Source organism: Acinonyx jubatus, chromosome E4, assembly GCF_027475565.1.
Source record: "Acinonyx jubatus isolate Ajub_Pintada_27869175 chromosome E4, VMU_Ajub_asm_v1.0, whole genome shotgun sequence".
Lineage (NCBI taxonomy): Eukaryota > Metazoa > Chordata > Mammalia > Carnivora > Felidae > Acinonyx > Acinonyx jubatus.
The window spans coordinates 40,874,340-40,897,379 of NC_069395.1; the positions used below are offsets into that span (position 1 = coordinate 40,874,340).

Below are 23,040 nucleotides of genomic sequence, written 5' to 3' on the forward strand. Positions count from 1 at the left end.
AGTGTCCAGCCTTGGCTCAGGTCATGATCTTGAGGTTTGTGAGTTCAAGCCCCGCATCCGGCCTCACGCTGACAGCATGGGACCTGCTTGGGATTTTTTTCTCTCTCCCTCTCTCTCTGCCCTCCCCCACTGTCTCTCTCAAAATAAATAAACCTAAAAAATAAAGAAAGAACCCTCCCCAGCAAAAGGCAGAGCGCTGTGGGGGCAGTTCCAATGGGTCTGGGAGCGTGTGTTGTGGGGGGCTGTGTTTCTATTCCTGAAGCTTCTGATATTACCTGGTGTCAGGCCTTCTCCAAATATGGCCCCTGTCTATGTCTGGAGAAGGCTGGCCATTCTGGGGCAGAACTTTATGCGCCCATGACATGGCTGTGGTGGTGATATATGTTGGAAATATTGGTACATACAGTAACAGTAAATATCAGCAACTTACCTGTCAAGTGTGGTGATAGATAAAAGAAATACATGTAGGGAAGTGTCAGCCGGGAAAAAAATATACAGCCCGCAGTAAATCACCACCAAGCAATTAAAGCATAAAATTAAGTTATGCAGTATTTTGTTTCCTCAGGACAGTGCACTGTGCTGCGTCAGCCCCCACACGCAGTCGCTGGCATGGGCCTGGGCTCACACCCCCCAGCTGCCTCCTGATGGCCGAGTAACGAAGAACATCGGGTTCAAATCCCAGCTCCACTGTTTCCGGCTGTGTGGTCTCTCGCACGTCATCGACCCTCTCTGAACTTATTTCCTCATGCGTAAATGGGGGACGAGTATTGATGCGTACCACAGGCATAGGCATTCCTTGTTTATTCACCAGCTCTTCACAGAACACGTGTCCTGGTCCGGTACTGCTGGAGGTACTGGACTTGGCGGTGAACAAATCAGATACGGTGCCTGCTGGGCATGGAGAGATCGGGTAGACAAACAAGAACGGTGAGGTGCATCCAGGGGAGATGTGGAAGGAAGTGCTGGATGGAGCATGGGGGTGGTCAAGGAATGCCCCTGGAGAAGGTGACGTTTGCGGGGTAACCTGCAGGAAATGCAGACGTGAGCCATGTAGGTAACTGGGGAAAGAGCACCCCGAGCTGAGGAAGCCCGAGGAGCCAGTGTGGCCGGGCGAGTGAGCAGGCAGAGTGGTAGGAGAGGAGGCTAGGTAGTCTTGGAAGGTCTCGGAGGCCAGTAAAGGGACATCAGCTTTTACCCTGAGCCAGGGGGGAGCCACCGGAAGGTGTGGAGCAGGGGAGTGAGATGGGATCACTGTGGCCACTGTGGGGGGAAGGGCTGAAGCCAGGAGAGCCGTTAGTGGCGGGCAAGGCATGATGGGGCCCTGAACTAGGGAGGCAGAGGTACAGATGGTCAGAAGTGGTCCAATTCTTGACCGAATTTTGGGTAGAACCGACAGGGTTTGCTGACATATTGGGTGGACGTGTGCAAGGCTTTCAGCCTTAGTCACTGGAAGAATGAAATCACCATTCTCTGATGCAGGCGGGGCTGGGGCGGTGCAGATTCTGGGGAGGATCAGGAGTTTGGTTTCAGACATCCAAGCAGAGAGGCTGAAGAGACAGTGGGATATACCAGTCTGAGCTAGGCGAGAGGTCTGGGTGAGAGGTGGAAGTGAAGTCCCCAGCGAGTGGGGTAGATGGAGGAGAGGCTGCTGGGGGGGGGGGGGTGTGGGGGAGAAGGGACAGAGCCAGGAGAGCTGGTCCTGTAGCCAAGTGAGCACAATGTTCTAAGGAGGAGGGAGAGAGCCAATGCCATCGAAAAGTCAGGGGAGACAAGACCTGATCACTGGGCCAGCAACGCTGGGGTCACGGGTGACCTTGGCAAGTGCAGTTTGGGTTGATTGGTGGGTGACACCTGACTGGAGTGTGTATCAGTCAGGGTTCTCCAGAGAATGGAACCAGCAGGCTGTGTGTGTGTGTGTGTGTGTGTGGTGTGTGTGTGTGTGTGTGTGTAATATAAAGAGATTTATTATAAGGATTGGCTCATGTGATTTTGGAGTCAGAGAAGCCCTGAGATCTGCAGTCAGCAAGCTGGAGGCCCAGGAGGGCTGATAGTGTGTAAATTCTGGTCCAGAAACCAGCAGTGTTGAGGTCTAAGAAGAGCTGATTTTTTAGTTCAAGTTTAAAGGCAGGAAAAAGCCAATGTGACCTCTCAAGGAAGTCAGGCAGGAGGAATTTCCTCTCGATCTTGGGATAGTCAGCCTTTCTGTTCTATTCAAGCCTTCAGCTGATTGGATGAGGCCCAGCCACAATGGGGAGGGCAATCTGCTTTACTCAACCTACTGATTCATATGTTAATCTCATCCCAAAACACCCTCACACACACACTCAGAATAATGTTTGACCAAATATCTGGGTACCCCATGGCCCAGTCAAGTTGACACAAAAAATTAACTAACCATCAGAGAGGATTCAAGAAAAGAGTGGTGGGGCAGGGGAGGTGGTGCCTGGGTGGCTTAGTTAAAGCTTCTGGCTCTGGGTTTCAGCTCAGGTCATGGCCTCGCGATTCATGGGTTTGAGCCCCCGGTGGGTCTCCACCGCTGGAGCCTGTCTGGGATTCTCTCTCCCCGCTCCCCTGCTTACGCGGTCTCTCTCAAGATAGATAAATAAGCTAAAAAAAAAAAAAAAAAGACAGAGGAGTGGGAACAGGGGCATTAGAGACCTTGCATGTAGACCCTTCTTTTGGGGAATTTTGCTCTACAGGGAGTAGAGAAGTTGGGTGGTAGATGGAGGGAGATGCGGGGTCAAAAGAGGGTTTTTGAAGTGGCAGAAATAATAGCCTGCTGGGTAGGATCTAGTTGAGAGGGGAAATTAATCACGTGGGGGCAAAAGGAACAGTTGCTGGAGGAATGATCTTATTAGGCAGGAAGAAAAGGACTCCGTGCCTAAGTGGGCAGCTGGCCTTGAACAGGGGCACAGGTGGTTCTGGGGTAGGAAGCAGAGGGAAGGCAGGACAAATGGGTGGCCGGACAGGACAGCTGAGTGCCCCTTTTCCCTGGGAAATGGGAAGCCACTGGCTGAGGGGTTGGGGGCGGGGAGCTGGAGAGAGGAGGTGTTTGGGAGCACAGGAGAGTGAATGCACTAGGGAGTACACCTCCCTGTGGCTCCCGGGCCCTGTTGAGACATGGGTCACAGATTTGAACTGAGCCTCGTCGGTGAGGTGCTGTGTCTACTCCCTGTCTGGTGGAGAAGGCAGAGGGTGGCAAGCGGGGTGGTGAGGTGAGGCTGTGTGCAAGGGAGGGGTTAGTAAGCAGAGGCCTTGCTGGGTGAGGAGGAAGCCGGGCCAGGAGGGGAGCGAGGACCCGTGCACAGCACAGCGGGAGCACTAGCTGGACCCCGCGTCAGCAGAGCTGTGGGGCTTGGTGCCTCGGGGAGGGAACTAGAAGGTCCAGAAGACGGCGTGATGGCTGGAAAGTACCGCTGGAGGCACTGCAGTTCCTGCCAACAGAAGGTCTGAGTGGACTAGGGGATGAGTGGCTGAGGAAGGGTAGTGGCCATGACCTTCAGAGGAAGAGGTCAGAGAATTGAGGGAGCAGGGGCAGGAAGGACTGTTGTGTGGATATCGAAGTCACCAAGCATTATGGCAGGAAGGACAGGACCAAATTCACGGTGGGGGGGGGCTGGAGGGGGGTGGAGGAGGTGAGGGGGAGGTGCTGGGATGACCGCCATGAGGAGGTAGCAGGGAGCGGTCTGTGGATTAAGCACAGGTGTGCACACACAGGGGTGCACGGTAGGGGCTTAGTACTTGGGAACTGCTTTTGTTAGTAGCATTTCAGTGTCCAGCGTAGGGCACCTGGGATCATAGGACAGAACTTAAAATCAGAACGTGCCAGAACATTCGTGGTATAGGATTTACATGCACCAGTTTCTAGAAGGTGTGCAGGGCCTGCCTGTTGCCCACTTTCTGCAGGATCCAGACACCCTCAGGTTAGTCCACCCCCCCCCCCACCAGGCTTGTCGACAGCAGCAGGGGTGGACAAGTAAATGGGCAGATGGGAACTCAGGCTGAGCACTGGACCCAAGGGTGAGACTGAGGACACGGGCCTGGCCCCTGTTGGCTGACATCTGGTGCATTTCCTTAGCCAGTGGTCTAGGCCCCTGAGGCCCGCCCTCAGGGGGGGGCAGAAGTGTGGAAGGTGCAGGCAGGGTCAGTCGCTGTGTTGGGGGTCACCCCCGGGGTGAAGGGTCCCAGAGCAGCCCCTGCATTGCAGGTCTGGGGGCCGCATACTCTGGGGCTCAGAGCAGCTCAGAGCTCCTCTCCCCAAGTTCCCTTCTGGGGTAGGGACAGCACGGCTGGCTTCCCAGTGGAGGTTTGCTGTGATGCCTGCCATGTGCCAGCAGAGCTCTCAGAAGCCCGAGTTCAAGCCCGATTCTCTCTCGTTGCCTTTGTGAGCCGCGGCCGGCACCTCACCATCTGAGCCTCAGTTTCTCATCTGTTAGCAGGTATCGTAATACCTGGCTCTACGTTGGACACGCAGGTGACATCTGTCGAATGTGCATGATGATGGCACAAAGCGGGATGCAAAGTTGTATTTTCGTCCACTGCAGCCTCACTGCAACCCGGGTTTGAGTACTTTCTCGGAAAAGCTTTTGACAGGAGTTCTTGTGTTCTGTGTCCTTCCCCGGTGGTTCAGACACACTTTTGTTTTTTTTGGTTTTTTTTTTTTGTTGGTTTTTTTTTTGTTGTTGTTGTTGTTTAAGTTAATTTATTTGAGAGAGAGAGAGAATACGAGCAGGGAGGGGCAGAGAGAGAGAGAGAGAGAGAGAGAGAGGAAGAATCCCAAGCAGGCTCCACACTGCCAGCATGGAACCTGATGCAGGGCTCAAACTCACGAACCTTGAGATCGTGGCCTGAGGTGAAACCAAGAGTCAGTCGCTTAACCTACTGAGCCACCCAGTTGCCCCCAAACACACTTTTTAAGGAGTTCATGTGTTTATTCCTTTGCTCGTTCAGTGGGTCTTTGTTGCCTGTCTACTACAAGCTGGGCAAGGATAAGAGAATTTCCAGTGATGTTGGTCTGAGTAGGAAAGGAACTTGGGCCATTAGTAAGTCCTTTCTCGCATTTTCTTTGTCATTTGGATCACCTCTAGCTGCTTTCCCTGGGGAGACCGGGTGTCCCTGGAGGCCTGGCCAGAGAGATGGTCCTTCTGGTGAGCAGGGCACGGCAGGTTGCAGCAAGAAGGCAGGGCCCTGCACATAGGAGGTGCTTGGGGACAGGAGGAAGGGGGTACTGCCTGGGAAATCTCTCAGAAGCCTTTTCTTGGGGCACCTGGGTGGCTCAGTCGCTTAAGCGTCTGACTTCAGCTCAGGTCATGATCTCATGGTTCGCGGGTTCGAGCCCCGCATCAGGCCCTGTGCCGACAGCTCAGAGCCTGGAGCCTGCTTTGGATTCTGTGTCTCCCTCTCTCTCTGCCCCTCCCTGGCTCACACTGTGTCTCTCTCTCGCTCAAAAATAAGTAAAACATTAAAAAAAAAAAAAAGGGAAGCCTCTTCCTTGGCTGGCATCCAGCTCCACCCCCACTCCAGTGTCCTTCAAATGTGGTCAGGTTGGTTAGACATTGCCTCTCTCAGCAGCCAAGCTCACAGTTTTACCTTATTTTGGACCAGGGGATTTAAACTATGGCCGTCTCGTTATTGCCTGTCACAGAAGGAGTCATCCAGCTTATCCAGGCACGGCTGTCTCCTCTGTGACCCCGGCTGGTCTAAGCTCTGGGAGCTCGGGGACAGTGTCCTCACTACCCTCCCTCTCCAACAAGGCAGCACCTTTTTCTGGGGCCACGGATTCTGACCAGCAGGTGGCGGGGGTGCCCCTTGGCGCTCTGGGAGCCCTGCAGGTTAAGGGGGTGCCCAGAGTCCCCTCATCGAGGATCCTGCTGGCTGTGCTCCAGGGGAGGAAGGTAGTAGGGAGCAACTTCCACTTACCATCGGTATAAATCCCACAATCAGGAAAATTGCTTCAATTGCTAAAAAACGCTGGTGGGAAAGTCCATTTATTTTTCATTTTTCTTGTGCACTTGCCACCCTTATGCATGAATCACTGTCGGTATGTAGATTAAATTTATACCCCCGTTATCTTTCATGTCTCTGGGGCTCTGGTTACTGAAAGCCACGGTCTGCTTCTTAGTGGTGAGAGAGACGTGGTCCTCTCCCAGGGCACTGCCACTGGGGGTCTTCACTGTGTTCTGGAGCCTCCCCTTAGCGCTCCTCACCTCAACAAGATCAGACTTGGTGTCTGGAGAACTCTCTGGAGCTGCTGTGGCTCCAGCATCTGCAGCAAAGGATTTGGACACTGGACTCTTAGTGTTTTATGTGGGAGGGCTTCCAGGGAGTGTGAATCGGTCGGGACAAGATCCGCAAACTGCAGGCATTTTGAAAACACACTCTAGTAACACATATACACACAGGCTTCCTTTCTCTTTGTCCCTCCAACACACACACGCACACGCACACGCACACAAGCACATACTCACACAGGATACAACCGGGTGCCTGCCTACCTGCCCCTTTAACACAAATGACCTGGTTAGACAGCAGTTGTTGAAGAAGCCTGGTTTCGCAGGTGTTCTGGGAGGTGTAGAACTTTCTAGACGCGACAGTATACTTTGTTCTCCATCCTCAGATTTAGCATCTCCGTGTACATCCTCTAAAAGCATGGGTCTCTATTTGCTGATTTATTCATTCAACAAATGTTAACTCTCCTTTCCTGGATCCTGTGCCCCTTTGAGAATCTGATGAAACCCCTCATGATGCACAAATTTGAATGACTCTGGGGTGGTTTGCAGAGCCTGTCCTGAGCCTCGGGCTAAGAACATCAGCTCTGGAGGTCTGCTCCTGTGCCACCCGCAGTCCCCGCTCCACCTCCTCCTCACCACACCAAGAGACTTTCCAGCAGTTCAGGGGTCTGGGGTCTTTCCAAGCCAGATGCCCCAGCCCCTCACACCCCAACACCCTTCTCAGACCTCATCTCAGAAAAGCAGTCCCCTGGGCCACACTTCTAGACTTAGAGACCCCCCCACTTCTCTCTCTGTGACGCTGTTCCCGGGAGGGGAGCTTCTGAAGCCGCAGCCTGGCCACGCCTGCTCCAGGCCCCTGCAGCCCCCCAGCAGGTATCATTACTGCATAAGAGACCCATCATTCTGCATTAATCTGGGATTCATCATGATAGCCATGACCATAATTAATTTATTTGGTATTAATGTGGATGAAATATGTACTGTCCTTTCAGGGGAAATCAGGCTGCCTATAAGCATTAGTTAAAAGGACCATTAAAATCAAACCTTCCCCAGATCCATTAGGCGAAGTCTTTCATCCTGAAGAAGATAAAGTTCTGCTGTGTGAAATGTCATGAATAATTAGGTTGATTGCTGTTTTAAACTCTGCCCCTGCCTCTTCAACCCCTCCCGCCTCCCTCCTGAAGGAGTGAAGACTCACCTGTAGTGGAGCACCCCCTTCATCACCCATGTCTACACTGGCCCCAGATTCCCCTCTGGCCTCCATGATCACCGGCGAGGCTCCATGTCTGTGGGCAGCGTGGGAAGGAGGCTTAAATGACCCCACTGGACTATATTTTAATGTGTCTTTTTCTCCCGCCCTCCCGCCCTTGGCCCAGGGTGGCGGTAGGCGCCTTCCTCTCGCCTCAGTGCTGGTCCAGAAAGGTGTAGACCAGGGAGAGGGCCACAGCAGCACTGTGCAAACAGAGGTCTGTAGACTCCTTGTCCTGAATGGCATAGGGGTGTGAACATGCAGATTCCTGGGACCACCTCAGACCGGTGCATTTCAGGGGCTGTACATGGGTAGGGGGTGGCGGTTGGCATGGAGAGCTTTGGCGTGTGCCAGACAGAGGGGAGAGGCAGGAGAGAGAAGCCTTCGGGAGATCCCTGCTCCTGCTGCCAAAGTCAAGTTTCTCCAGAACTCCAGCACGGACGCTGGCACGTGCTGTCTCCTGGCTCCTCTTGCGGGAGCATAAAGAGGTGCTAGCTGGATGCTTTTTGCACACCAGCCCGTGAACACACACAGTGGCCCCGTGGTGCTGGTCCTCTAGGCCTCACCATACAAAGACCAGGATGTGGAGGGTGAAACAGCCTGCTCAGAGGGGACCCAGAGGGCTATTAACCGGGCATGCGGGAGCCCCTGGCTTGTCAGCCCGGAAGAGGCACGGGAGACTGGCTCTGATCCGGCCTCTTCATTTTGTGGGGAAAGAGCCCGGGGCACAGAGCCATGAGGCTAGAGACAGAGGGGACCGGATGGTAAGCACCGGGTGGCCCAAGCTTTGACGCCCATGGACACCGCAGAGCAGTGGGCAGGAGAGGGGCTGGTATGATAGGAAGTGGGGGGCAGCTAGACACCCCCCCACACACACACACTGAGCTCCAGTCCCTTCCTGCTGCCTTGACAGGCGCTTCGGCACAAAATGCACGGCCTGCCAGCAGGGCATCCCCCCGACCCAGGTGGTGCGCAAGGCGCAGGACTTCGTCTACCACCTGCACTGCTTCGCCTGCATCATCTGCAACCGGCAGCTGGCCACGGGGGACGAGTTCTATCTCATGGAGGACGGGCGGCTGGTGTGCAAGGAGGACTACGAGACGGCCAAGCAGAACGGTGAGCTTCCCCCCACCCCTGCCCCGCCCCGACCTCTGCCCGGGGCCGCCCGCTGCCCGCTCCTCCCCCGTCCTGGCGGCCAATCCCTTGGAGGAGCCCTGCTCCCTTGGAGCCCTGCTCGCTGGCGCCCTGCCTCCTCGGAGAAGCATCCCCAGATCTCTGCAGGACGGTTCATTCTCCACACCCCCCACCCTTTCGCACCCGCTGGCTTCACCGATCAGGTTCCGGTCAGCGAGAGCGTGCTGTCCCCTCCACGGCTCGGTGGGCTTAAGAACACCCAGGGGCCTCGTGCTTTTCGTGCCGGTGGCTCCTTGCCTGGGGTGGGCCTGGGAGGGGGCGCTGTCTCCCAGTGGACACTGGGGTTGCTCATCTGCCTTGGGTATTGGGGTTCACGTGTTCCTCCGCACTCCCACGCCTCCAAGGCCTCACTGAGTGAGAGCACTAGCGTTGGCCCAAGTCAGCTTCTATTTCAGTCAACTGTCTTGTTTCCCCTGTCAGACCTCAGGCTTGTCGAGGGCAGGGTCTCCCCCTTCCTTGCGTCTCCCGAAGTCCCTGATGCAGGATCAAGCGCTCGGCGAGTCTGCGCCTTGGGAGGCTCCAATCTGCCATATAAGTTCCCGTCCACCTCCCCTTCCCCCAGCCCCCTCAGGGCCATCGTGAAGGGTCTTCGGCAGAGACCCCTGCACGGCTGAGGCTGATGTCAGGCCCCACCCAGCACGTGGTCGCCACACCTGGAAAACCTGCCCTCACATGGTCAGCCGAGGCAGCGGCTGCTCTGGGCCTAGACAGCTCTGAACCCTCAGAAAGGCCAAGCCTGACTCCCCATCTCCTGTAGCCCCACCTCAGGCTCCTCACTCACAGCTGGGCCCCCAGGTGGTGTGCCCTTCGCCCTGGCTCCAGATCTGGCATTTGGCCAAATGCAGCCTGGGGGATCTCAGATGCACAAAATTCACAAAACATCAAGGCCATTTGCCTTTGACTAGAATCTTTATCAACTGAGGGTGTGACTGCAGAAAGCAGCTCTGGACAGCTCTGGGCTTGATGAAAACAAAACCCCAAAAAAACAAAAAGCAAAGCAACAACAAATTTCATGCATCTCCTTCTAGATCTTTCCTGGCACATGTGTGTTATATAGATCTGATCCATACATGGAGAAACTGATTTTTCTGCCCAGTAACCACGGTTTCAAGTGAGGGTTTTGTGGTGGTGAGGAGGCAGAGGTACAGAGGCCCTTTTTGTGAGGCAGCCAGCTTTGGTGGGCGGCGGGCAGGAAGGCACCGCAGGGGTGCCGGAGTCAGGGGCGTCCTCTCTCTTCTCCTAGAGCTTTGGAATCGATTCTGATGTCATAGAAGATTAGGGCATCTTGTCGGGGATAAACCATCAAGGCAGATGGACTCAGAGATCCCAGCTGCCTTTGGACCTCTGATGCCCTTCCCCAGAGATACTAAGAATTGCATGAGCTCCCTCCAGGCGGGAGGCTGCTTCTCCTCATCAGAGGCCTTGTTTAGACCCTGAGCATCCACGGCCTGGCATCCACCGCTGCTGGGGATGGTTCCAGAGGAGGGGGAGACTTAGCTGGGGAGGCAAGAATGACAGTCGGGTGCACACTTTTCATCAAGGATCATTTGTGCCATAGCAGACCTCTGTAGGACTCTGGATTTGGCATCAGAGGCTGGTGGGCATTGCTGCTCAGTCACTAACGTGGGGGTCCCCTGGCCAGTCGTGTAACTGGTTGAGTCTTGGCTTCTCAGCTCAGTAGGGTCAGTAGGAGACGGGGAACAGCACCTGCCACATGGAGCTGTTTCCTGAGGGTTAAATAGGATGAGGCTTGTGGAACGGGATGCTGAAGGAGGGTGAGACCAGCGAGGAAGACGAACAAGCAGGGAGGTGAGATCTGCTGTAGGTTTTCAAGTAGCAGAAGGTTACACAGCATTCCTGACGTGTTCCTCCTGCCTCTGGCTGTTGGTGGGCAGGGCCCAGCCCATCCTGTGAAATCTGAGTGATCTTTAGTGCAGCAGGGGACCTTTATCTGCTTTGGGACATTTGGCTTTTTTTTTTTTTTTTTTTTTTTTTTAATGTTTTAATTCTTCCTTGCCAATCTAAACCCTCTTTCAGGCTTATAGTTCCCTTCCTGGTGCTACACAAAGGACCTAATATCAGCTATTTGTACCTTAGTGTGAATGATTTTGTTCATTTGTTACATCTCCCTGGATATTTGCATTTTCAATATAATGAGGTTGCATTTTATGCCAGGGACAAGTGCTAGGAGACCCTGCATAATTCAAAACTAACATATTTTAAGACTAATTTTCCCATAGGAATTAATGTAAAAAGTAGGAGGGGGGGATGTATTCTGGAAGCACATAAATCCATAACCGGTGAAGTGTATCTTTGCCTTAATGCTACTTTTTATTTTCTCAGCACTATCTCTAATACCTTGCAGAATGCTCTCTCCTAAATTAACAGCCTAGGATATCATGGTCTCGCTTGGCCTTCCTCATAGCGTTTTATCACATTTAACTTCCGTACCAAAGTTATTGATTTTTGGGTACATTTTTCAGCATGAGCACTGCCACCACTACTTAATGAATACTTGGATGACATTGTTATAGGATATAAAAAAGATTTTAAATTATAATAACAGTGAATGTTAAAATAACAGCATAATAGTTCCCATAATCGCAAGAAGGAAGTCCTATGGACGTAGACAGCAGTTCTGAACAGAAGGGCCAGCGGCCCAGGATGATGGGTATATCCCAGTGCGCCACCAGCCCAGGATGACGGGTATATCCCAGTGGCACTGCCATCTAGCCATGGTGACAACAATTTCTAAATCACGAGGCCAGCTTATTTAAAAATTAGGCAATTCTTGATGAATTAAAATTTTCTGATGGTTTGATGATTTCAAATTTTATATCTAAAGCCTATACAGGTATTTTTTAAGTGCACTATTTCATACTGGCATCAAACGCTGGCATGCTGTTATCTCTGTAAATATGGGCAGAAGGGATTGATTCCTTATAACAGAGTTTGAAATATAGAGAGTTTTGGAGGCTTTCCTCAGTTTCTCCCACGATGGCTCTAAAAGCCTTTCTCTTTGGATCCAGGGCTCCAAGGGAGGGATGGGGTGGCAGGGGGTTGCGGACAATAATCGCTCTGCTAGAGGAGAAAACAGCCCAAGGAGAAGAGAGGACAAGGGACTTCGTCCTCCCTCTGCTGTGTGCATGACTGCAGTGTGGACTCGGGCTGTATAACACGCTGCCCAACTTAGGGCAGATGGCATTGCCCCAGGCTTCAGAGTGGGGAGGTAACTCGCCCACATCACTCACTCAACTCAACAAGAAGGTTGAGCCCAAGTCTTTGGGCTGCAAGAAAACCTTTTCAGAACTGTCGTGAGCACTGAATGCACACGGAGTTCTCAGATCACACCAGGCACATAGTAAGTGCTTAGCAAACATTGGCTTATTGTTGTTCCTAAGAGAGGGTTTTCTTGAATGGGAAAGAAGGAAGAGAGAAACAGGGTGGGAATGTAGTAGAGACATCTTATAGGACACACAGGGGAGGAAGCACAGAAAACCCAGAGAGCCAGGGACATGGTGGCTGACCTACTCTTTGCTGACTCGGGGATGCCATGCAGAGAGGATGGGTGTAAGTCTAGTGCCGGGAGAGGAGATGAGCCGTCTGCACTTGGCTGTGTGCTGCTGACTGCACCCGGATGCCTCTGTGCCTGACTGAACAAACCAGCCTCTAACAGTATTCTGCTCAGAATCCACTGAAGGCTGATCCGCCAGTATGTTGTCCTGAGCACTCTTTAGACCGGTGGTTTTCTAAAAATTTTGGCTGTGACCCAGAGTAAGGAACTCATTTTACCTTTCAGCTCACCACACCTATTCAAACAGTGAGCACTAAGCAAGTCCTGGAAGCGATGCTTGCCCTCATCTGTCCCGTCTCATCCCATCCGTCCTACTTCCTCGAAAGGTTCTCGGTTGACATTACAACCCGCTCACGCGTTCTGACCCATAATTGATGAACACCGCTTAGGGGTCACCCTCGCTGAGCCCAGGAAGGCCACCGGGAAGGGGCCTGCGGGCAGGAGGGGCAGGGGCATCTGGGGCGGCCCAGAACGCACTTCACCCGCCCTGGCTCATTCGCCTTCACAGCCCAGCTACCGATCCACAGGGACATCCAATCAGAGTGTTTGCCAGGACAGGGAAGTGCATGGAATTGCGCACCTTGGGTCTGGTGGGAGCCCCGGGGGACGGGGGACGGAGAAGGGTGGGGAGCTGAGGGAGGGACTGTTGTCCTCATGTTCCTGTGAGTCGGGAGGGCCCGTGGTGAGGAGAGGGCTCCGTGGGGGTGGGGACCGTGCCACTCTGTCGTTCACCGTTCCGGCCCGCGGCTCTGCCCACGGCGGGCAGGGCTGCGTGAGGAGAGGAGGAAGGGGGACGAGCCCCAGCCGCTTCGGGCAGGCAGAGCCCTGTAAGGAGTGGTCTTCACCGCAGATGACTCTGAGGCCGGAGCGAAGCGGCCCCGGACCACCATCACAGCCAAGCAGCTGGAGACGTTAAAGAACGCTTACAAGAACTCCCCCAAGCCTGCCCGGCACGTGAGGGAGCAGCTGTCCTCGGAGACCGGCCTGGACATGAGGGTCGTACAGGTGAGACGCCCTGGCCTCCTCTGCTTTCTCGGGGCCCCAGGCCTGCGCCCTCCTGCTGGGCCTGGGACAGGGCCCTGGTGTCCTGTGCCCTCTACACGCTACAAGGGCGAGGCTCAGGGCGCGCCCGGGGAGCTGGGCTTCGGGCCGTGACCCTGGGAAGCTTGTGGAAACAGGGACAGAGTCCTGAGGCCCAGGCAGAGGGAGTGGTGGACACATCACCCTCCTGGCCCTGAACTCCATGGAGGCTTCAGGGCCTGGCTCCAGCTGCCTGTCTTGGGGACCCTGGGGGCTCTGGGTTTGTGGCGGACACCCCCCGAGCGTGTCCCTTCTGCTTGTGCGGCAGGTTTGGTTTCAGAACAGAAGGGCCAAGGAGAAGCGCCTGAAGAAGGACGCGGGGCGGCATCGCTGGGGGCAGTTCTATAAGAGCGTCAAGAGGAGCCGGGGAGGCAGCAAGCAGGAGAAGGAGAGTTCTGCCGAGGACTGTGGGGTTAGTGACAGTGAGCTGAGCTTCCGAGGTGAGCAGGGCTGGAGGGGCGAGGCCGAGGCCTTAGGAAAGGCCCCTGGGAAACAGTAATTCTTGATGCTCAGGAGGGATCTTTCTTGAGGCCTTGATGGCTGCCTCCAGCACATAGGCTCTTCCCTGCGACTCGCAGCAAAGGAGGGGGGCGTCAGTGGGACAAGGAGTAGGGAACAAGAGAGCTCTGCTGCTGAAATGTGGAAGCCGGGTTCCCTAGGCCCGTGGGCCCCAAGGCCTCCCCTCCTTTCCTGCTGACTGGGGCTCTCTCTCACCAGCCCGGGGGAAGCTGTAAACAGACCGCTGTGTCTCAGCCCTGCATTTCCCTCCTCTGCAGGGGCACGGGCCTCCCTCCCGGGATCCCCTAGAGTGACCCCTCTCTCCTTTCCTGGTGGTGGTTGGGGAGGACATGCTCTATAGGCCCCACGCCCTGGGAAGTCAATACTGTGAGTGCCTGTGAGAAGGGGGCAGGCCTTGCTTCTGAAATCCCTTCCCCCACTGCTCACTTCATCCTGTCCCCTGCACATAAGCTTCGCAGCATGCGCTACATTCAGATTTGTGCATCAGCAAAATTGCAAATTCCTGCATGTTTCAGATCCGGAGGTTGTTTGCAAAAAGCCGTAACTGTTCTCATGTACTGAGTCCTCAGCTGTGGAAGGTCTTCTGTCGTGGGTGGATAGAAAGAGTAGGGAGCTGGGGGTCGGAAGTCTGGTTGCTGATTGTGGCTCTCTCAAGCCGATTCACTTTTCTTGAGCCTCAGTTTCCCCCTCTGTAAATGGGGATGAACTGCGTCCTTGCCCACCTCACAGTGCTGTTGTGGGGTTCAGTGAACACAGCTGACCGTGCATGTGTCTGGGGGAAGCTCAGCACAGTTTTATAGTCGGAGACATGACTGTCCCCACAGCGAGCCTGTGGCCCCCACAGAGGGCCCTGCCGTATCGGATGACAGGTATGGGCAAAAGGCCAAGTAATGGCTGTTTTCCAGTGTAGCTGAGCCTTCGTCTCTCTGCTTCCTTTTAAAGGGCATGAGTTCTCCTCGCCCCTTTGCATTTTCAGGTTGGAGCAGGGGGCAGGCCTAGGGCAGGCCCTCAGAAGGAATGCATGTTGAAGTCCAGTCTGGGGAGGCTTGATGGGAATTGGTGCACAGGCCCGGGGGGGCAGAGGACAGAACAAGCTGCCCACTAGGGCGCGATGCCCCAAGAGGACTGTGGCTCACTCTAGAGGCCTGCCCTGCGGGGCCCTGGGAAGGGCTCAAGGGCCTATGCTCACCCTCCAGTCCTGTTGGTGGGGTTAGGAAAGCCATTTAATCTCATCTGAGCTGCAAAATCAACGTGTGGAGCAGGCAGGATTGTTAAGTCTTGCTTTGTATCTCTTTTCTGTTGGGTGCAGCTGGGTCCCCAGGTTGACACGTCAGGGGTCTCTCTGGGTAATTATAGAACTCTTCATTTCTTAAGACTAAAAGTGCTCGCCTCTGTTGGGAGAGGTGAATTCTTCTAGGTAGCACACATTCCATTAGAAACCCTTAATGAAATTCATCAAAAAACAAGAAGGACCATTTGCCTTCCTCACGTCAACACTTTGTCCCTAGTGAAGAGCTTATTCGATAGAGAGAGAAACCAAGTCCTTTGCTGTTGAACCTCTTTTCCAGGTGGAACAGAAGGATTTTCGTATACATGCCTAAGAGTGGTCCTCAGCTATCCTTACCACATGGGCCTGCTTCTTTCCCAACCAACCAAACTAAGCCCTTTTCTCAGCCTGAAAGCTTTCATATTAAATCCTGTCAGCATGTAGTTTCCATTGGTAAGGTTGATAACATATGACCCACAAACCTCAGGCATTCCTATTCTTTACTGTAGCCATCTTAGTACATGAGCACCATGGGACCAACAAACACCCCAAACATTTGTCCAGTCTTCTGGGATCTGCATTTAGTCTCTGCAGGTGTTTCTTATTTTCCCCCCTGATGCGGGTCAGTCTGTGGGGGACATGTTGGTGTCTGACTCATGCATGGCAGCGAGGCAGCTGCCGTCCTTGGGCTTCTTTCTTGGTCATGTGTATTCCTAGGTTGTGAAGAACAGGGACCACTGGAGTCCTGGCGGCTGACAATAAATCTCCGTTCTTTTGTCCACAGAGGATCAAATTCTCTCAGAACTTGGCCACACCAATAGGATTTATGGCAACGTGGGGGACGTTACAGGCGGACAGTTAATGAATGGGAGCTTCTCCATGGACGGGACAGGACAATCCTATCAGGACTTGAGGGATGGGAGCCCCTATGGAATCCCCCAGTCTCCATCCTCCATATCGTCCCTGCCATCCCACGCTCCTTTGCTCAATGGGCTGGATTACACGGTGGACAGTAATTTGGGCGTCATTGCGCACGCAGGGCAGGGAGTAAGCCAGACGCTGAGAGCCATGGCTGGGGGACCCACCTCTGACATCTCCACAGGAAGCAGTGTAGGCTACCCCGACTTTCCAACTAGCCCAGCCTCTTGGCTCGATGAAATGGATCATCCTCCTTTTTAAACAGCTCTCCTCCCCACCCTACCCGTCCTGGCTTGAGAGAATATCTTCAAGGATCGAAAGAGACTTGCCTTTTAAGGATCAAAAGTGCACCAATGTGAATTTCCATTATTTTCAATGGAAGTCCTCTGCTGATCCCTAGGTGGTGGAGAAACCACACTAGGGCACTGTTATCCTGGGGAAGTGGTGGGAACACTGCCTCCTCTCAGAACACGGCACAGGGGCGCACAGCCTAGAGCGCTAGGGTGCTGCTTGGTGGCTTCCTCCCCTGCCCCCTGCCCTGCTTACAGGCTTTGGCTGCTCAGTGCTTGGGAGCACGCGGTGACCGTCAGGCCACCTTGGCTTTTGGGAACTCTGCTCCGACTGGTGTGTCTCGTGAGATGTTTCCCGAACCACTGCTCTCACCAGAACTGAGATTCCTGAGGCAGAGGCATCACGGCCCTTGAGTATAATAAAAGTGATTTCTGGACCACCCTATTGAACTCTAATTTTGAAAATAAAAAGTCACTTATTAAAGGTCAGTGAAAACTTTGATGGCCACCGTTTGATATTGAATACATGTCCCCTTCTTCTTCTTCTTCTTTTTTTTGCTGTGAGAAATGTGACTTCTTCCCTGCCCAGAAGTCCAAGGCAGACAACACTTCTCAGTTTTGGTTTTAAAGAAACCCCATCCCTGTCACTGAATCCCTGATGGCAAGAAGTGGTTTTCCTTGCAGGTGACTCAGGCCGGAGCTGAGTGGCCCTGGACCATCACAGTGACTGCCCGACGAGTCCCCTCGGTGCACAGTGTGCCTTTTTAATTTGCTCGTTATCATTTATTCCACAAGACAGGCTGAGGGGTACAAAGTGATCAAAGCTAAAATGCGGAGAGAACAGAACGACAATCAGTGAGAGCGTGCGGTCTGCTTAGCCGGGTCAGCAGGCCGCCTCCCAGCGCTCCCCATCCTGTAGGCTGAAATGACACGGAGTCCGTTTGCGGGAGTCGCTGTAGATGAGGTTGCAAGCCCACCCCAGCTGCAGCCAACCCTTCCCAGCCCTTTAAAAAGGAGAGATTTCGCCACCGTGGTGGCCAGCTCGGTTGGATGGTTTTGGTATCTTGCAAGAACTAGTAATGCTTTTCGGCCTCTCTTGGTTGGGAGGGATCACTAGGGAGCAGCCCTAAGATCGTCCAAAGGGTTCCAAGTGGTCCTCGGGCCGCCGGTTTCTGGGCTGCTGGTGCTCCAGGCCTGTGCTCAGAGAGGCAGAGCTCTCCAGCCGGTGGCTGTGTGGACTCTCAGCCTGCAGGTTTGTTCTAGCCCATCACCCAGAGGGCGAGGCCGACCCCTGCTTCAGCTGCACCCCTGCGGCAGCCCGCACTTCTGTGGGAAGTGCCTGGTGTTACGCACCTCACCTCCACCTCTGTCCATCAGGAAGTTGTCCGTGTGCACGCTGGAATTTAGCTAGGCAGGATTTCTCCCAGTACCCTTGGGAAATGCTGGTTTGCTTCTTCCGGCTTCCGGCCTCCATTTTCTTAATCAAGATCAGAGAGCAGGAGAGGGTGACATGGCATTGCCTTTCTTCCACTGAAGGGATGGGGCCAGAGATCCGAAGGGCCCCTCCTCCTGTGGACGGTTCGTCACCTTTTGAGGACCACAGGGTTTAGGCACGTGGTAGGCGGGCTAATGGTAGACAAAAACCACTTCCTCTTTGGCTGCTGCATCTATTGTAAATTCCTTTCCAGGAACGAAACTGAGGTCCGTCCAGCTTCTTTAAAATACATAGTCAGTAAATTCCTGGGATCAGCCTTCATGCCACGTTTTCTCTGCTCCATTTGGATTTTGTACCCTTATTTTGTGGGGTGCTGCAATTGCTGTGAGTTTTGCTTGGAGAGTCTACAAATGTAGACGTCCGGAGGCTCCAGGTGTAGGGATGCTGGTGTATTACGCCTAGCCAATTCCGCTGCTGGGAATCCCCAAGTAGTGTGAGCCCTGGCAGTGGGGGCAGGGGCACACATGCAAGCTGATAAGCCACGTGAAGGAAAGGAAGACACATCTGTCTCTTTGGAGGACGGCTGCTTAAACACACGATTCTTAGCCAGCTGCTCACCATACAGAGGAGACGGTGCTGGGCGACGAACCAGTGACACACCGTCCCACCCAGACCACTATCTTGGCTGGACTGTTTGGCCTAGTATCTCACACGATCTCAGAGGCACTTCGTATTTTTGGTGAGCACAGTGCAGGGAGGGCGGACTCTCTAGAGACATGCCCCCCTCTGTATGACATTGGGCTCTTAAGATCACCTGAAGTTGACCCGTTTTTGTTTTTGTACGTGAGTTCATCATGCTCACTCCTGATCCGCTGGTGGAAGAATGGACGCTGTCCTCATTCCTACTAATAACAGAAGTCTCCTGCAGCCCTCAGTGAGCAGTGCAGCCGGTGGTAGTAGCCTCCTTGGTTTTGGTGGGTTGGCTGGCTTGAAGAACCCTTGAGGGAGCACTCCCAGAAAGCCAGGAGAGCTTGAACGAAGTGCCCTAGAGCCACCTCCCCAGAAAGCAGTGAACATTAGTGCCTCATTTAGAAGTACAGCCACAATAACAGGCCTCGGCTTTTAAGCGTATCTCCTTGCAAGTGAGGTTAGCATAGGGATGGGCCGGTGCCATCAGTGAGCCACAGCAGGCGAACACTATTCCTTGGCTCTTCTGTGGCTCAGAGAGGGAGAAGAATAGAACATCACCCTGAGATTCTCTGAAGGGCACTCCTCCATTGCTCCTGAGGGCGATAGTTTAATATTATAGTAATAGTCCATTACTGAGGTATAAGGTGCTACATGGGGGTTGTTTCCTCCTGGCTAAAATGATAGGAATTTTTAAAGTGAAACGAGAACTTCTAAAGGCATTTACGATATTCGGATCTGTCTTTGGCTCTAAGAGAGCAACTGACTAGCAACCATTATCTGCGGCGCTTGGCTGATAGACCCTAGGGGTAGGCGGCTTCTGAATCCAGGAGCAAATTAAAGACACGAAGAAAAACAAACCAACAAACCCTCCCCCCCCAAATTTCCAGGGGTAACTGGTATGAGCAAAAATGGGACCTGAGGAGCTATGGAAGAATCTACATTTGCTGAGAAGAGAAGCATAGAGGAAACACCAAATCCAAGGGTGAAGCTGGCCCTCTGGGTAAATCATGTCGCTGGGAAGCCTGGGTCCTTTCAGGGACTTGCTGGGCGACTCAGGCAAACTCGGCTCAGTCTTCGCGTTTTCTCTTTCTTGCCCCGTCTGGTAGTTACAGATATAATGTAAAATGAAAACTACATACTAGTTAACATGATTCCTGCAGCCTAGCGCAGTAAAACATCAGGGGAAGAGAACAACATTAAGACATAAGAAAAGCATTCGAGAGTGTCTCTAAAACTTTGTGTTTTTTGTTTTGTTTTGTTTTGTTTTTGTTTCCTTGCCAGAGTAAAACATGAAACCTAGTAAGATTACTGGGGCCATCAGATCTTCATAGTTAAGTTCCCATTGCAAAAAGTCTAAGAAATCTGTGGAACAAAAGACACTAATGCCTCTGAAGCTCAAGCTGGTTGTTTTGAAACGACTGCCTCCTCGCAGGAGGGGCTTGAAGGCTTCAGCTCCGCGAAAGGGCCCCATGACAGCGTGCTGTCTGGCACCCTCGCTCCCATGTAACCCCTCCCACGCACCACTACTGACAACTCGGTTATAACCACGGAAATAATGACCATACCTCCTTAGCCAGCAGGGTCTGGAAGGACTGAGGTGGCTCATTTTGAAACATTGCACTTTAAAAATTGGAAACCGTGAGATGAAGAAAAATTCAATTAAGCGGAAATGAGTTTTGTTTTATTGCCTGCTGCTGAAGGGCTCTGGGCATGCTGAAGCTGAATAAAAAGCACATCACTGGCTCTCTCTTTCTTGGATTGGTCCATTGGCCCTTTTCGCAGTAGTTGCTCCCACTGCTCTACCATGGTGACTGGAGCCAAAAAGAGAGAGCGCAGCAAAGCCATCCCATTCACACACTGCTTGGTAGGACCACACGGAAAGCACAGTTTCATGCTGCTAGCTCCGGTGAGGGGACAGCTGCAGGTTTGGGAGGTGCGCCAAGCATTCCTTCCCTTAGGGAGGCAGAGCACAGGTGGACAGAGAAGGACACCCCCACTCTCGTCTGCTGCCCACCTAGAGACAAGAATCGTTTGTACTTCCCCGCTTGAGGACTGTGTTCAGCCAAACACGTGGCTTCAGGGCTGCGGGGGCCCAGAAAGCGGCTCTGGACTTGCGTTCAGACCTCCAAGCCCCAGATCCCCTAAGCTCTGGATTGTTGCCCTCACCCTTTGCAGTGTAAATTTTGTACAGTTAAAAAGAAATGAAGCCTCATTTCCTGGAAAAAAAAAGAAAAAGAAAAAGACAAAAAAAAAAAAGGACCCACCCATCCTTATTTATTGCCATGTGACTTTGGAACACAGAAGTTGGTGCGTTTGTCTGTCTATGCCTCCTGTGTGTTGGCATGAGATGTGTATGGTAACACTATGTCCAATAAATATGGAAATTCTTTAGAAGCTGATGTGTCTTGCTTTTCATTTGGTTCTCTGGACGTTTTTTCTCTTGATATAATTAGAACAAAAGGCTGAGCTGACGTGGGACCCTTTCACCGCCAAAACAAAACCCAAAATACAACTCAGAATGAACTACTCACAGCCATGAATACCAGAAGTGCTCGATAAAGGTTTGATGACAGGAAGTGCTCTGGTTTTTCGAATAGCAGTTTTCTGGGGCCCAGTCTTCTGCTCCATGACTTAGGGATGGGCAGGGAAAACCCACTGACCACAGGATCTTAGTTAATGTTTGTCTTGTTGCATTTTATTTTATTTATTTTTTTTAATGTTTATTTATTTTTGAGAGAGAGAGAGAGAGAGAGAGAGAGACCATGAGCAGGGGAGGGGCAAAGAGAGAGGGAGACACAGAATCCGAAGCAGGCTCCAGGCTCCGAGCTGTCTGCACAGAGCCTGACACGGGGCTTGAACTCACAAACCGTGAGATCATGACCTGAGCCAAAGTCGGACGCTCAGCCAACCGAGCCACCCAGGGGCCCCAGTCCTGTTGCATTTTAGAAGCCCTTCACCCTTACACACTTTGTGCCTAGAGAAAGTATGTGCAAACATTTATAGTTGGGTGAGAGGTGGACACAGGGATAGAAACACCTCATCAGAGTCATCAGGGCTCCTTAACAAGCTTTTCTAGAAAAATCTTCATTCAGATTTCTTCTCTGCAAGAGGCTTTATCAGCATGCAGGGTTATGTTAGCTGGAATGGAAAAAGGAACACAAGCTTCTTTCATCAAAAAAAAAAAAAAAAAAAAAATTGAAGTCCTTGCATTTCTTCAGAGCCAGGGCTCCATCTAGGAGAAGCCAGAGTGCTTTTCCATTTGTGATTAGTTTTGTTTGGTGGAAGAGAAGATCCACACAGAGGTGCACTGTCCCATATGGCAGCTACTAGCCACATCTGGCTATTTATTTTAAAAACCTTTTAAAAAATATTTATTTATTTTGGGGAGACAGAGAGACAGAGTGCGAGCAGGGGAGGGGCAGAGAGAGAGGGAGACGCAGAATCCGAAGCGGGCTCCAGGCTCCCAGCTGTCAGCGCAGAGCCCGACGCGGGGCTCGAACTCACAAACTGTGAGATCGTGATCTGAGCCGACGTCGGATGCTCAACCGACTGAGCCACCCAGGCACCCCTCAGTTTTATTGAATATTAATTTAAATAGCCACATGTGCGCGGACGCCTGGGTGGCTCAGTCGGTTAGGCATCCGACGTCGGCTCAGATCACGATCTCACAGTTTGTGAGTTCGAGCCCCGCGTCGGGCTCTGCGCTGACAGCTGGGAGCCTGGAGCCCGCTTCGGATTCTGCGTCTCCCTCTCTCTCTGCCCCTCCCCTGCTCGCACTGTGTCTCTCTCAGAAATAGACATTAAAAAACATTCAATAAAACTGAAAGTTTGGTTCCTCACACCAGCCGTATGTCAAGTGCTCGGTAGCTAGCTGAGGCTAGTAGCGACTATTTGGACCCACAGACACAGAACATCGCTCACTGCAGAGCCCTACCGGCCAGTGTTGCTAGAGTCTGCGAAGGGAGAATGGGCAGCGAAGACTCGGTCGTCACATCAGCTACTTGCTGTCCTGAGGCGCTCGGTGAAACATTTTGAGACGCCTTAGACGGCGGTAAGTGCCGGCTTCTCCAGCAACACATTTTGTGTGTGGCCCTGCCCACAAGAACGACTCGCTTCGGTCCAAGGTAGGGGGCTGGGTTCCGGGCGCCTGAGTTCTCCGTCTAATGCCGACCGACGCCAGGTTGCCGTGACTCTCCTTCAAGTCCTAGACATATGCTGTGCTCTATCGTCTGTCCAGTTACACGGGAAAGACACTACCTTCCGGGCAGACACCCAGCGAGATTCTAGGGGGACTTAAAGGTCTTTGGGGGCAAAACCCAAATCTCTGCTGTCAGGAGAGGGAATTATGGTCCTTTGCCAAATCATCTCCCGTGGTGAGTACTTTGTCAGGCTGAGAAATGTGCCCGGGCCGGGTGGAGACGAGACCATCGCGCGGGAGGGGGTGTTGGACGAGGAGTGCGGGAGATGCCGTTCCCGGGGGCCCAGCCCCTCGGATGGTTGCGAGGGGAATTCACACATGGCCACGAAGGGCTCTGCTGCTGATTCAGTGACTCCTCTGAGTATTCCTGAGGCACATGGGGCCCGAGAATTCTGC

The 23,040-nt window shown here is 53.0% G+C and overlaps 1 protein-coding gene across 1 annotated transcript in view; it reads left to right on the top strand.

The window, feature by feature from the left end:
• The window catches only part of LHX4 (LIM homeobox 4), a 46,194-nt gene extending 25,444 nt beyond the window's left edge, over positions 1-20,750 (top strand). Inside the window, exons 3-6 of the mRNA XM_027074429.2 lie at positions 8,393-8,595; positions 13,098-13,252; positions 13,596-13,767; positions 15,898-20,750. Coding sequence (XP_026930230.1) covers positions 8,393-8,595; positions 13,098-13,252; positions 13,596-13,767; positions 15,898-16,292 — 925 coding nt within the window. The 3' untranslated portion in view covers positions 16,293-20,750. The remainder of the gene's footprint in view (positions 1-8,392; positions 8,596-13,097; positions 13,253-13,595; positions 13,768-15,897) is intronic.
• The last annotated feature ends 2,290 nt before the right edge of the window (positions 20,751-23,040 follow it).